Source organism: Macrobrachium nipponense, chromosome 25, assembly GCF_015104395.2.
Source record: "Macrobrachium nipponense isolate FS-2020 chromosome 25, ASM1510439v2, whole genome shotgun sequence".
NCBI classification, from domain to species: domain Eukaryota; kingdom Metazoa; phylum Arthropoda; class Malacostraca; order Decapoda; family Palaemonidae; genus Macrobrachium; species Macrobrachium nipponense.
In genome coordinates, this window is record NC_087214.1 from 69,785,447 (window position 1) to 69,801,446 (window position 16,000).

General features: G+C 41.5%; 1 protein-coding gene across 1 annotated transcript in view; it reads right to left on the minus strand.

Moving 5' to 3' along the window:
* Nucleotides 1-2,331, minus strand: part of LOC135199219 (uncharacterized) — a 4,387-nt gene extending 2,056 nt beyond the window's left edge. The window contains exons 1-4 of the mRNA XM_064227087.1: nt 1,829-2,331; nt 1,476-1,677; nt 618-887; nt 386-514 (exon numbers count right to left, since the gene is read on the minus strand). Of these exons, the coding sequence (XP_064083157.1) occupies nt 386-514; nt 618-887; nt 1,476-1,677; nt 1,829-2,170 (943 nt within the window). The 5' untranslated portion in view covers nt 2,171-2,331. The remainder of the gene's footprint in view (nt 1-385; nt 515-617; nt 888-1,475; nt 1,678-1,828) is intronic.
* Between the last annotated feature and the right edge of the window lie 13,669 nt (nt 2,332-16,000).

Genomic DNA, 16,000 nt, shown 5'->3' on the forward strand with positions numbered 1-16,000 from the left:
CAGAAAAACAATGATAAAAACAAAAGTCCCGGATTAATAATGATTTACAAAATTGGGAATTATAAAGATTTGTAGACTGGTATTAAAAAGTTGGGAATTTTAACATATGTAGACTAGTATTGAAACATTGGTAATCTTAAGGATTTAGAGACTAGTATTAAAGATGGGAATTTTAACATTTGTAGACTAGTATTAAAAAATCAAAAAATTTAAAGATTTGGAGACTAGTATTAAAAAATTGGGACATTTAAAGATATGAAGATTAGTATTAAAAAAACTGGGAATATTAAACACTTGGAGACAAGTATTATAAAATTGGGGGAACTTTAAAAAATTTGGAGACTAGTATTAAAAGATTAGGAATTTTAAAGATCTGGAGACTCACCTCCCCTTCGAGACTTGGTTTTAATCTTCTCCTTGGCACACTGTTTTGCTTTTTCGTGGACATTTGCAGATGGCTCCTCTTCATTTTCCTCTTCTTTTCCAGCGCTTGCGCAGACCCGAGGTCCCCCAGCTGTGAAGGCAAAGAAGAGATGAGATTAGTTTTGGGAGTCACTTTGCCATCCATCTCTCTCTCTCTCTCTCTCTCTCTCCAGAACAAATCCAGGGACACTCACCTCCCTGAGAACGCGACCCCAGGTGGAGACCAACCAGATTGTCCAGCAGGTAGGGATCGTCCCCTGGGGTCAGATCGTCTTCCTCGTCCTCCTCCGGCGGGCAGTATCTGTCCAGTTCGCGGAACTCCTCCTCGGTCAGTTGCCAAGAGTCGTAACTGTAGGAGGAGAAGGAGTCCCCTCGGAGGCTGGAATCTCCTTCTGGAGGAGGGAGGAGGCCCAGCGCTCCCCCGTCGGAGCTGTCCGGAAGGTCGCCTCGTCTTTTGGAACGGCCTGCAATCCAGACAATTCCCTTAGGATATTCTGTCTATTGGAATCCAGACAATTATATTCTGATAATCAATCTACGGGAATCTAGACTATACCATTATGATAATCAGTCCACTGGAATCCAGACAATTCAAGTATGATAATCAGTCTACTGGAACAAGTGTACTGGAATCCAGTTAATTTAATTATAATAATAATCAATCTACTGAAATCCAGACAATTCCAGTATAATAATCAGTCTACTGGAATCCAGACAATTCCATCAAAATAATCATTCTACTGGAAACCAAGTAATTCAATTATAATAATCAGTCTATTGGAATCCAGACAATTCCAGTATGATAATCAGTCTACTGGAATCTAAAAAATTATATTATGGTAATCAGTCTACTAGAATCCAGAGAATTTCATCAAAATAATCAATCTACTGGAATCCAGACAATTCAAATACAATAATCAGTCTACTGGAATCAAGACTTGCATCAGAGATTGTCTTCTAGAACAGCGTTCAACTGGTGTTTCTGGGGGACGAGAGATAAGGGACAGAGAGAGAGAGAGACAGAGAGAGTCAGAGACAGACAAGAGACTCACCTTTGGTCTCGGACATCTTCCTCAGCGCCCTGAATTCCTCGAAGAACACGGCTCCGTAGAGGTCGCTGACGAGGGCGCTGAAGTGCTGGATCTTGAAGCGCTCCAGCTGAGGACCCGTGACCCTTCTGAACTGGGTCACGTCGACTTCGTGGCACCCGATGCCCCGCCGCTCACATACGAAGTTTGCCCAGTCGATGCAGTCCTGCCGAAGGACAACAAAAGCGGGATTGCTCAACTCTCCAGGCATGACAACACAGTTGGAAGGAAGATATGTCATATGAACAATAGTTAAATCTACACTGGCATGCACTTGTTCCAGTTCCATAGCCCTGGAACCTTCTGTCAACACTTACCTCGCCATCCCAGGACGTGAATGGCTTTCCCTGGAACGAGCTCAGATCAGGGTAATCCGGAATGTTTTGGGTCAAACAAGCGCTGCATAAGTCGTCCAGGGAAGATGGAGTGTATGGAAGCAAATCCGTCGGCTGGAGCCCTTCGAGATCCAGGAGCTCTGGATATTCGTCTATTCCACTTGAGTATTGTAAATGAGTCATTTTCCAGGCTAATCCTTTAATTAGGACGGACGTTATAGGAGACAATTTGCAACAATGCGACGACCTCTCACTTTCTACAGGACCAGCTACTCTGTCTGGAGCCTCGAGTAGATCTGTCCAGTTCAGGTCGAAGATCCTCATTATATACAGCAGAGGGCCGTCCTCCCGACCCTAGTCGCCGGGACCATAACTTGGGGAAGCCCTTCGTCTTGGGAAATCCATCTTGGACTCAAAAGTCAGAGCAGGGAGGAAAATTTCTGCAGCGCTCCTGTGCCAAGACCGGTCGCTGGTTCGATTGGTGATGCCAGAGTCAGTGGAACAGACCAATGTAATCCTCTCTCTCTCTCTCTCTCTCTCTCTCTCTCTCTCTCTCTCTCTCTCTCTCTCTCTCTCCTCTAAAGAGAGAGAGAGTGCTTTCGTATCAAATGCTACTTGACGACAGGCAGGCTGATTATTTAATTTGTCTAAAGTAGAGCCATATAAACAAAACTGCTTTCATCGTCGATTCCCTACACTACGTCCGTAATCCTGACTGTTCCTCTGCCTTCTGCCTGTGTCTGTCTGCCTGCCTGCCTGCCTGCCTGCCTGCCTGCCTGCCTATCTGTCTTTACAGTCCCCACATTCCTTTACCTCTAATGACCGAAAATGCCCTTCACATACTGCACATTCTCCTTGAAAAGCGAAGGTCTATCGGACACAAGACGTCGGCAGAATGTCCACGGGAACGCAGGATACTATGCAAACGAACCACGCTAGTCCTGACCTGATTTACAGCAGGTTGATGAAGATGAAAGCTGTGCTTTAGGATCAAGCCTAAACAGACCAGGCGACGTGATGGGATCTGCGTGACCTCATGAACCTTTTGATGACGTGATTTAATGACAGCAGCATTGTGGGCGTGGTCGACGTCCCCTCCACGGATACGAGACTATGACTATCGCAGTGCGTGATTACACGAAAACAAGCATCTGTCATTACAACTGCCAAAGGCACTATGTATGTATGTATGTATGTATGTAGTATGTATGTATGTATGTATGTATGAATGGATGGATGTATAAGCAGAGAACATGTAGCTCCCGTTACGATTTCTCTGGATTACATAATACGCGAAGCTAGGAGGTTCCATCGTCTGCTAATGTTTTCCTACGAGTTGCCATATCTACTTAATTAATTTTATGTTCTCTATTTCTATTTCTATTTTGTCATGCTGGGCTGTCCTACCTATAGTCATTTCTAATCGATTGCTTTATTTTTACATTTTTATGTGCTTTGAATTTGCACGTCTAAATACAAAGTGAAAATTAAAACAGAAGAGTAATTATCCTTGGTCTCTACAAGACTCATTCGTTGGAAGGTATATATATATATATATATTAAACACACAGGGAATACCTTCCAACGAATGAGTCTTGTAGACTCATTCGTCTTATATATATATATATATATATATATATATATATATATATATATATATATATATATACATACATACATATATATATATATATATATATATATATATATATATATATATGTATGTAAATATAAATACATATATATTTCTGCTCTCTTATTTCTGCTTTCTCTATTTAAATCTTCTGTAATTCCTCCCCTGATTCACCGAATAGAACTATGTTATCAGCAAATCTTAAGTTGAAGTATTCCCCATTAATGTTAATTCCTATATTTTCTCAATCTAAATTCTTAAAAACTTCTTCTAAGCCCGCTGTGAATAATTTAGGAGAGATGGGGTCTCCATGTCTAACTCCTTTCTCAATCGGAAATAGAGAAAGCAGAAATGTAGGACTGAAAATGAATATAAGTAAAATTAATATAATGTTCAATGAAAAGGCAGAGATAACAAATAAGGGTTATGGACGAACCTCTAGAGATTGTTAATGAATATACGTATTCAGGACAGAGAGTAAGTGTTTCCCCAAAGCATGAGACCGAAATGAAAGAAGATTAAGCATGGGATGAAGAGCTTTTGGTACACAAAATGAGATCATGAAACGTAAAATGCCACTTACTCTAAAAAGAAAAGTATTTAAACAGATGGTCTTACCAGTATTAACTAATGAATCAGAAACTTGGAGCCTTAGTAAAACCTTAGAACATAAGCTAGTTACAACTCAAAGAGCAATGGAAAGAATAGTGATGGGAATAACATTAAGAGAAAGAAAAAGAGCAACATGGATACGAGAGCAAACTAAAGTAGAGGATATATTAACAAGTAAGAAAAAGAAATGTCAGATAATAGATGGACAAAAAGAATAACAGAATGGGTCCCTAGAGAGGAGATTGCAGACGAAGCAGGGGAAGGAAGAGAAGACGATAGATAGACGAGCTAAGAAAATTTACGGGTATAGACTGGCAATGAAAGACCATAAACAGACGGGAGTGGAAGGACGACATGTCTGAGCCCTTTGTCCTGCAGTTGACTTGCAACGACTAATGATGATGATGATGATGATGATGATGAAGATATATACACATATATACATATATAGTATATTTATGTACGGCACACACACATCTTTACATATATCATATTAAATATACTTACATAAATATGCATAACTCTATATGCATATTAATATATAGTATACATTTTAAATCATATATATATATATATATATATATATACATATATATATATATATATATATATATATATATAATTTCTTCATCCACCACTTCTATACATAGTATAAGGTGGTAAGAGAGTATGGTTTAGAAGAGAGAGAGAGAGAGAGAGAGGAGAGAGAGAGAGAGAGAGAGAGAGAAATACTCTCTCTCTCTCTCTCTATATATATATATATATGTATATATATATATAATATATATATATATATATATATATATATAGATATATATAATATATATACTATATATATATATATTATATATATATATATATATATATATATATATATATATATATATATAGCTATATCTATATCATAATATATATATATATATATATATATATATATATATATAGTATATATATATATATATATATAGTATATATATAGGATATATATATATGATATTATTATATATATCTGCATCCCATATAATATATATTTATATATCTTATATATATATTATTATATATTATATTAGGACATAAAACATATATATTATATATATTATATTATATGATTTAGTAAGGACAACGCTTATTCATAATTTTCTCTGTACATAATTCATCATTCGCGTTGTTCTTACTCCCACTTGAGGAGAGCATTCAGCGGGCTTTCCGTCAGTGTATAAAGCTTGTATAACCACATATTGTGTACTTTTATATTTTGTATTTTATGTCTCTAAAGAAACACAAATCGGGTCTCGCCGACCCACTTTTACTCTCTCGCGGGTCGGTGACCACATTTCCGTCCGCATGCCATGTTATTATTTATATTTCCCTTGACTGTAATAAAAATCAGTACACTTCTACCTGCCTCTTTGTCCACCTCTCTCACAACTGGTGACCATCCCGGTTTGGACGGTGACCCAAGCGGTTTTGGCTCAGCCATTAAGGGACTCACTACCGCCGCTCACCTTCAGAGATCTTTAACGGACTCATACGGCGCCTCAGTATAGATCTCTGAAAGCTCCTACGTGGAAATAACCAACGCCTCTAACGGACTAAATACGGCATACCTGCCCAAGGTGTGTTCAGGCGTTTCCTCAAACGGTTTCGGGGACCCCGGCCATTCACGACTCTGTCGACCGTTTTTGTGAGAGAGGACAATGGGCGCAAACAGTACCTCGCGGGAAACCTCGCGGGAAACCTCGCGGGAAACCCGGGCCTCCCCCGCCCCAGCGACGGACTCTGACACAGCGGGCCGCTCAAGCTGTCAAATTGCCCCCCTTCACAACGGCTGACCCGTCTTCCTGGTTCTTCCGAGCCGAAGGGCAATTCCGGATCGCGGGGCTCACAAACAAAGTGCTGCAGGCTGACCTCGTCGCAGCGGCTCTCCCGACAGAGGTGCTCGGCCGAATATCTAACTGGCCTGACCGGTCGAGCACGAATCGGACTTGTCACGCTCGACGAGATAAAAGAAAGGCTCTTGACAGCCTATTCCGTGCCTATCGCTGAAAGGGCGCCCCGCGCCCTTCGACCTAGTCGCGAACCCATGCGCGGCGCCGACACCCAAGATGCCTGGGACACTGATGCCCGGGCCTCGCCGTCTGCCTGAAATAGGCCCCGACGGAAAAAAGGTAGAGATCAGCCTGAGCCGCGAAATATTCCTGCGGCAACTCGAGCCGGACGTCCGAAAGCAGCTGACCGACAGCGTACACCCTAGAGGACGACGGAACTAACTAGAGAAGGCAAAGAAGCTGACGTTGTCAAACAATGCCGCGAAGCTCGCCGCCCCCCCCCCCGATCCCTCCGTGTGGCCTGGCCGCAGAGAAGGAAGAAGACGACGACGACCCAACGCAAGAGATCGGCGCCGTTATCCCAAGGGAAGTCCTCCCACACGCAGCGAGGTGAAACTCCTGGTGCGCTTCCACGGAGGTTCGGAGATTCGCCAGGAGGTGCGAAAGCCCTTGCACCTTCCAACAGTCAAAAAACGACGACGGCAAACAAAACCAAGGCCGCCGTGGCAACGGCCGCGTCGGAACTACACACCGTAGGGTTCTACGTCCGCGACGCGATCTCCGGCCGGAGGATGTTGGTGGATACGGGGCAATGCACTCGATATTCCCGCCGTCAGGAAAAGACCGTAGCCGCGAGCCCGACAAAACAACCTCCCTCGTCGCCGCAAACGGGACCCCCATCCGTTCCTACGGCATGAAGCCCCTCGAGATATCCATCTTGGGGCGAAACTACGTCTGGGAATTCACAATCGCGGACGTCAGGATCCCGCTACTGGGGGCAGACTTCCTGGCGCAGAACGGCCTCCTGGTGGACGTGGGCCGCAAACGCCTCCTTTCCCTTCCACTAGCAGCAGGCCCGGGCGCCCCACCCTACAATTTGTACCATCGCCCCCCACAAATACGGCAACCTCCTGCAGGAGTTCCCCGAAGTCTTCAAGCCGGAACTTCGTCAGGCGGCAGGGACGCCGCCCAAGCACGGGATATTCCACCACATAGCCACACAGCCCCCCGACACACGCGAAGTTCCGACGACGACTCCCTCCAGGCCGCCTCCAGGAGGCGAAGCAGGCGTTCTCGGAGATGGAACGATATGGCATCTGCAAGAAAGCATCGAGCCCTTGGGCGTCGACCCCTGCACATAGTACAGAAACCTGACGGCACCTGGAGGCCCTGCGGAGACTACAGAAGACTCAACCTCGCTACAATCCCCGACCAATACCCCTTGCCAAACCATGCAGGATTTGACAGGGGCCCTTCATGGGGCGAAGGTCTTCACAAAAATGGACCTCTTAAAATCCTATTTCCAGGTTCCAGTGCACCCCGAGGATGTCCCCAAGACTGCCATCATCACGCCTTTTGGCTCCTTCGTTTTCCATTACTCAACCTTCGGCCTGAGGAATGCAGGGGCCACCTTCCAGCGCCTGATGGACAGCATCCTGGGGGACCTGCCCTTCTCGCTCTGCTACGTCGACGATATCTTGATTTTTTCCAGGTCCTTGGAGGAGCACCTACATCACGTCCGAGCGGTCCTGAAAGCGCCTGCAGAAAACGCTGTCTGTCCGTTTCGGGACAAATGCACCTTCGGCGCCGAGAAGGTGGACTTACCTCGGACACGAGATCTCCGCGAACGGGCGTGCGCCCCATGGCCTCGAAGGTAGGCGTGGTGCAGAAGTTCCCAACACCAACCACGGTCAAGTCCCTGCAGGAGTTCATCGGAATGGTCATTACTACCGCCGATTCATCCCCCGCCGCTGCCCGCACCATGTCTCCTCTAACACAGGTCCTGAAGGGGAAACCAAAGGCCCTAACGTGGGAGGCCGAACAAGAGAAGGCTTTCAACGAGACGAAGAGGGCCCTCGCCAGAGCGGCGACATTATGCCACCAAGACCCGCTGCTGCACCTTTACGCCTCACCACCGACGCCAGCAAACGTCGCCTGCGGGGCTGTCCTCGAGCAGGTGGTCCAGGGGCCAGGGCGAGCCCAGCACCGCCTTCTACAGCAAAAAACTATCAGCCGCCGAGACGAGGTACAGCACGTTCGACCGCGAACTCCTGGCAGTGTACCAAGCAGTGCGACATTTCCGCTACCTCCTCGAGGGCTCCCCCTTTACGATCAGGACGGACCACCTCCCTTTGGTACACGCCTTCACCAAGGCGGGGGCGACGCTTGGTCAGCGAGACAACAGAGGCACCTAGCAGCCATCGCAGAGTTCGGTTGCACCATTCCCAGTACGTGCCTGGCGAGAAGAACCCGTGGCAGACGCCCTATAGAGGATAGAAATTAACGCCGTGCGTCTCGGGGTCGACTACGAAGACCTCGCCCGGGAACAGGCTGCCGACCCGGAGACTGCTGCCGCATACCGCACTGCTATCACCGCCCTCAAGTGGGAAGACGTGCCTTTCGGACCCGCAGGCATGACGCTCCTCTGCGACATCAGCACGGGCCCGCCCGCCCGCTGATCCCAGCCTGCCCCCGAAGGAAAGCCGTGTTCGACGTCATACACGGACTCTCGCACCCCTCGGGCCCGGACGACGGTGCGCCTCCTGACGGAGAAGTTCGTCTGGCATGGAATTCGGAAGGACTCCCTCAAGTGGGCCAGGACCTGCGTGCCTTGCCAAACTAGCAAAATCAGTCGGCACACGGAATCAGGCGTGGGGAAATTTCCGCAGCCGAAACGAAGATTCGGCCACATCCACATAGACGTCGTTTGGCCCCCTCCCCCGCCCCCGTCGGAAGGCGCCAGGTACCTCCTGACGGTAATCGATCGCTCCACCAGATGGCCCGAGGCAACGCCGATGTCGGAGGCGACCACGAAAGCATGTGCCGAAGCACTCCTCGCCAGCTGGATCAGTCGATTCGGAGTGCCAGACGAAATCACGACAGACCGCGGACCAGTTTTCCTGTCGGAGTTGTGGACTGCCTTGGCCCGCCTAATGGGAAACGTCGCTACATGCCACAACCGCCTACAACCCAGCAGCTAACGGCATGGTGGAGAGAGTCCACCGTTCGATCAAGGCTTCCCTGATGGCGCGCTGCACCGACGAAAATTGGAAGAGCCAACTACCGTGGTCCTCCTCGGTCTCAGGACTGCCCCGCGGGCAAACGGCGAGGCATCACCCGCGGAGAAGGTATACGGGGAGCCATTAACAGTCCCTGGCGAGTTCTTCCCGACCAATGCCGACGACGCTGACGTCTCCATCGCCAGGCTTCGGGAATCCGCCGGGAAGTTCACGCCCTGCGTCAAAACCTTCTCCGACAGAACCAAACGTTTCCTCCCGAAGGCCCTATCATCGTGCAAGCACGTCTTCGTCAGGGACGACGCCCGCCTCTAACGAGACCCTACCGCGGTCCCTTCCGCGTCCTACGACGCACTGGACAAGGCATATCTCTTATCCATCAACGGTCGCGAGGACTGGGTCACAATCGATCGCCTGAAACCAGCCTTCATCATGGACGAGGACCTCGCAGACGCGGATTCCACAGGGCGCCTCAATCTTCCTCGGAAAAAAAAGCGACTCCTTCGATCGCCAAACCTCCTAGCCGTACCGCGCCGCGTGGCCCGTCGAAAGACGGTCGAACCCCCCGAGGATCACCTCAGGGGAGGCATCCCGTCCCCGGAAAACCCGAGGAATCTACCACAACAACTAATATCACGCACCCGAGGGCGCCTCCGCCGTCCAGCTCGCTTCCGCGAGTGACTACCCGAAGTACAAAGAAGTCAGCCAATAATCATACCTAATTATTGTCTTAGGGGGGGAGTATTTGTAAGGACAACGCTTATTCATAATTTTCTCTGTACATAATTCATCATTCGCGTTGTTCTTACTTCCCCCTGAGAGAGCATTCAGCGGGCTTTCCGTCAGTGTATAAAGCTTGTATAACCACATATTGTGTACTTTTATATTTTGTATTTTATGTCTCTAAAGAAACACAAATCGGGTCTCGCCGACCCACTTTTACTCTCTCGCGGGTCGGTGACCACATTTCCGTCCGCATGCTGTATATTTATATTTCCCTTGACTGTAATAAAAATCAGTACACTTCTACCTGCCTCTTTGTCCACCTCTCACAATTATTATTATTATTATATAAAAGCATACATGAACCTTCTGCCTGTCAAATAACTACTGTGTGAAGAGAGAGAGAGAGAGAGAGAGAGAGAGATGTACTTACATAGGCAACCTTTCTCGCAACGTTTGAGCCAGCGCCAGAAAACGTCTCTAGGGGGAGATAAAGGATCCTCACGTTTATGTAGTTAAGAGAAAGACAGAAAGAGTCTACCCATAACGTACTGTTTTCTGTAAAGATACCACCATAGAAAACGTAAAGTAGTACTTGGCAAGACTCGCTAAACTTCGGGATTTCTTTGGTAATCCTTATCTCTTGGGTACAGAGGTTCTTTATATATATATATCTAATATATATATAATATATATATATATATAATATATATATATATATATATATATATATATATATATATATATATATATATATATATATATATATATATATATATATATATATATATATATATATATATATAGGTACGGCAGCCGTATCCCGACTGCGATAGATATTGGTACGGCAGTGAATTGCGCATGCGTCAATTTCAGACTTCCTGCCGTACAAATAACATCGTGTATAGTAGGGGTACGTCAGATTCTGTCAGTGGTGCCGTATTGTGTTATTGACTTTCTGCAGATATGGTAGTTTGCTAATCATGCAACAGTTACCGTGCACTGTTGCTAATAGCTATAGGTACAGCACTAGAAGGTAAGTGACAGTAGTAATAATAGTCGAACAGAATTGTTTCGCTGAACATGTTCAATTCGAAATGTCAAAGTGAAGAACCATACTGTCATCACCAAAGTACCAAAACATTTTGACAGTAAAGGAAAATATGAAAAATCACAATAATACTTAAATATACTTACATTTTTGACTATATCATGAAAAATAAAACTAAACTAATCTTCTGTGTACTTCATATCTTCTTTAAATCTCTCTGAACCGTGTAATAAGACATCGGTTTTAGCCGAAAAACAGATGTTTTCAGGTTTCAACAAGCTGAAAAAGCAATAGATGTCTACGAAGAGTCAAACTTCCAGAAATTGTATATCCGCAGGTCATGAACGATCGAATCGGCCCCGAAAAGAGCTCCGAAGAGGAGATTCAGAGGTCTTGAAATACACAGAAACCGTGCTCTGCTGTATTCATGGTAGTAGGGAAAACTACCAAAGTCAATCCTCTGGTAAACGGCCTAATCAATCTTAAGTAATCATCCAAATCAGATCCATTTTAACAGCATGTTTCCCATATTGGACGCACTACTGACTGCTGCACTACCTTACTAGCTAAGCTTCAAATCTTTGAATCTTCTCTTCGGAGCTCTTTTCAGGGCCGATTCGATCGTTCGTAACCTGCGGATATACCATTTCTGGAACTTTTCCTCCTCATAGACGTCTATTGTCTTTTTCAGCTTGTTGAAACCTGAAAACATGTTTTGCCTTCATTTTCTTGCTGTCACTGATATGCCTCAGTCGTAAACAAGTGTTCGCGCATGCGCAATACACTGCCGTACCAATATCCATCGCAATCAGGGATACGGCTGCCGTATCCTATATCCAGTTCGTATATATATATATATATAATATATATATAATATATATATATATATATAATATATATATATATTATATATAAAATCCAAGGCGGGTCAGGAAAAGGCACTATCCATATGCACTTTATTAAAATATATGCCGACGTTTCACAACTCCACATAGTTGCATTTTCTAGGCTGCAAACAAGCGAACATGGCAATCAATAAACTAATAAAATCCGAATGACATTTAATCAAATTAAAACATTCAGAATTTAATTGATAAAACATTTACTTAAAGAACAAGCAAATGGCTGGTGACAACCTACCCAGAAGGAAGTTAAAAACACTACTGTACTCGTATAGAGTTACAACGAGAGAGAGAGAAAAAAAAACCATAACAGACATACAGACAGAGAAAAGCAGCTCAACAAGACCATCAGGCACTAAACATTTGTGTGGATGACGTAAAGGTACGTTTACGGGTTTAGGTATGAATTTTTATAGCTCGTGTTATTTCAATTTTAAATTAAACGCTGTTTCTACCCTCCTCCACAGGGCTTTTACTCTGTCATCTAATTGGCTGACCTGTCATGAAGAAATAACAACTCTTTTAAACTATTTCAGGAACAACTGTTTTCCATCAAAACTATTCTTCAGACAGTTAAATAGTATGTTGAATAAGAAGATGACGCCACCTCCTCTATATCACACTGTCCCTAAAATGAATTTGTTCGCGGCGTTCCCCTACATACAAGATGACACTTTCAGGAAGAAATTTCTAACCATCATTCAAAAGGAATTACCGGCCCTCAACCTGAAACTCATTACGTTATATATAAGTACAAGTGCCCCAGATGTAGTCAGGGGATCTATGTCGGATGTACAAAGAGGCTGTTGCGAGTGCGCATTGATGCTCACAGAGGGGTCAGCTTCAGAACTGGGAGCAGATTGTCTAGCCCTGAACAATCTAATATTAAAAACCATTCAAAAATGTGTAAAACCTATATAGACAATAAAGATTTTTCAATAGTAGGACAGGTACAAAAAGAAAACGACTTAACAATACTGGAATCCATTATTATCAAATTGACCGTACCACCGTTAAACTCCCAAAACGTCATCCACACAATTGTTTATTGCCTGATGGTCTTGTTGAGCTGTTTTTTCTCTGTCTGTATGTTTGTTTATTGTTTTCTCTTCTTCGCTCTCTCTCTCTCTCTCTCTCTCTCTCTCTCTCTCTCTCTCGTTGTAAACTCTATACGAGTACAGAAGTATGTTTTTAACTTCCTTCTGGGTAAGTTGTCACCAGCCATTTGCTTGTTCTTTAAGTAAATGTTTTAGCAATTATATTCTGAATATTTTAATTTAATTATAATATGTCATTCGGATTTTATTAGTTTATTGATTGCCATGTTCGCCTGTTTGCAGCCTAGAAAATGCAACTAAGTGGAGTTGTGAAACGTCGGCATGTATTTTAATAAAGTGTATATGGATAGTGCCTTTCCTGACCCGCCTTGGATTTTTCTTCGAGGTGTTTGCTCCGGAAATTGGAGTTTTATATATATGTATGTATGGATATGTATGTATAATATATATATATATATATATATATATATATATATATATATATATATATATATATATATGTATGTAGGTATATATATATATATATATATATATATATATATATATATATATATATATATATGAATATATATATATATATATATATATATATATATATGTATGTATGTTATGTAGTATATATATATATATATATATATATATATATATATATATATATATATATATCCTGAATATCCATAATTGGTAAAAAAAAAAAAAAAGCAAGATAAGGCAACAATACTAATCAATGAATGACGTTAAAAAGATATATATTATATATATATATATATATATATATATTATATATATATATATATATATATATATTATACTTTCAGCTCAGGGCCACATGCAGAGAAAACAATGCAGGAATAATAGAGGACACGAAAAATTGATATCAAATTAATATTAAACAGTAATGATAATATTCATAATGATACTGTTGACATTAATAATAATAATAATAATAATAATAATAATAATAAGAAGAAGAAGAAGAAGAAGAAGAAGAAGAAAAAGAAGAGGAAGAAATTCAGTTAGAGACTAGAATTCTACTGAGATTTGCTGGCGAGTGAAAAAATCTCAATAATGTAAATATATATATATATATATATATATATATATATATATAATATATATATATGTGTTGTGGTGTGTGTGTGTGTGTGTGTGTGTGTGTGTGTGTGTGTGTTGTGTCTATATAAGCAAATGCCACAGGAAAATGATAGGCAGAAATCCAAGCGCTTTCGTCTTTACTAAGAGATTGTCAAGGAACAAATGAAATATAGTTGGAAAGAAAGTTATCAGGTAAACAAAAAGATCAAGAATACCAGATGGTGAATTGTCAAAAGGGTAAAAATTAAAAGAGATAATCCAGAATTATCGGATATCATACGGTCACAAACCTAAACATAGATTTAACCCTAACGGAAACTACAATGTATCCATATAAAGTCCTAAACATGTAAAAACTGAATACATTGATTTTGTTGCCTATATTTATCTACAACTTTTTTCATTATGAAGACATCGAGTTTAAATGAACCAAGACTTAAATTTAGAACATTTCCATTATTTGACTTGAAGAAACAAGATTCAAATATATTCCTTTTTAACTGTGTCATTACATGGGATTAAGGCTCTTCCTTGACTCCAGTTAATAGGAAGATCTAAATCTCTCATATATACTAATAATGCATTCGATATTTGTTCAGTTCCCACAGAATATTGGTGCTGTTTGAGTTTTTGTGAAAGAGATTTACCGGTTTGTCCGTAATAGACTTGAATCACACTTCTTGCAAGGAATTTTATATATGCAGTCGGGAAGATCTTTAGGAGAATTTTTTATTACTAAACTCTTGACAATAATATTACTGAAAACAACATTTATGTTAAAAAACTTTATAATTCTAGGAATTTTTAAAAACCTTTCATCGTAGGATAATTTTTACCTTTCTGGTATTCTTGATCTTTTTGTTTACCTGATAACTTTCTTTCCAACTGTATTTCATTCGTTCCTTGACAATGTCTTATTAAATACGAACGCGCTTGGATTTCTGCCTATCATTTTCCTGTGGTATTCACTTATACATACATACATACATACATATATATATATTGTTACGAAGTGCCAAGTATCTGGTTACCTTGCATCAATTATTACCTCACCAAAAGCCAAACACCTGAACCCTCATAACACGTTTAAACGACTGAATACACTAAAGGCAACAGTGATCCCTTAACACTTACCAGTATTGCAGAAAATCAGACTAAGTTCATCAAAACAGGTGTGAGGTAATCTTGTAAGTAATTAAATTAATCAAAGGGCATCACTCCATCAACAACTTTCAAAACTCTAAGTATTTCCCTGATTTCAGAAGTCTAAGTACTTCCCTGGTTCTAAGTCACTTCAATTAAATTGAAGGAAAGCAAATCAATTACCACTCTATGTTTCTACCTAACATGTAATATCATCCAATAATTATATATTTATACTGGTGTAAGATAAGAAAACACTTATAAAAATTTTTTTTAAATACAAAAATTTATTATTAAATTCAAAATTTATAAGTGAAATTCACAATATCAGGGAAAATTACTGTTACTTGAAAACAAAGTAAAGCTTAATTAATTCTTGAATCAAATTAAGTAAAATTAAATCAAAATTAATTTATCACAAAATTCAAGAAAATTAACTCAATCAAAATTCAAAAGTGTTAGGCAATAATTGAAAATTTGAAATTAATTCACAAGTGCTAAACAACAATAAAATTTGAAAAGAATTCTAAGTAAATGCAAATCAATTCACAAGTGTTAAATTTAATTAAATGTGCAATGATAAAGCAATGAAAACAACTAAGTCAATTAAATGGTGAATGCAAATGAAAATATAAAACAAAAAGACACACTTCAATAAGAAAATGAATAAATGCACAAACAATGGAACAGACACAAACACAAAAAAAATATCAGCAATGTGTAAAAAGTGTAAACTCTTTTTCATAACACTGTAAACCAACAGTTTTTACCAAACCTTCGTTAACAGACAACAGTTCCTATCAATTATTAGTTAAACACACTCCCTATCCATTATTAGTTATTCACTGTTCCTAACAATTATTAGTTGCAAC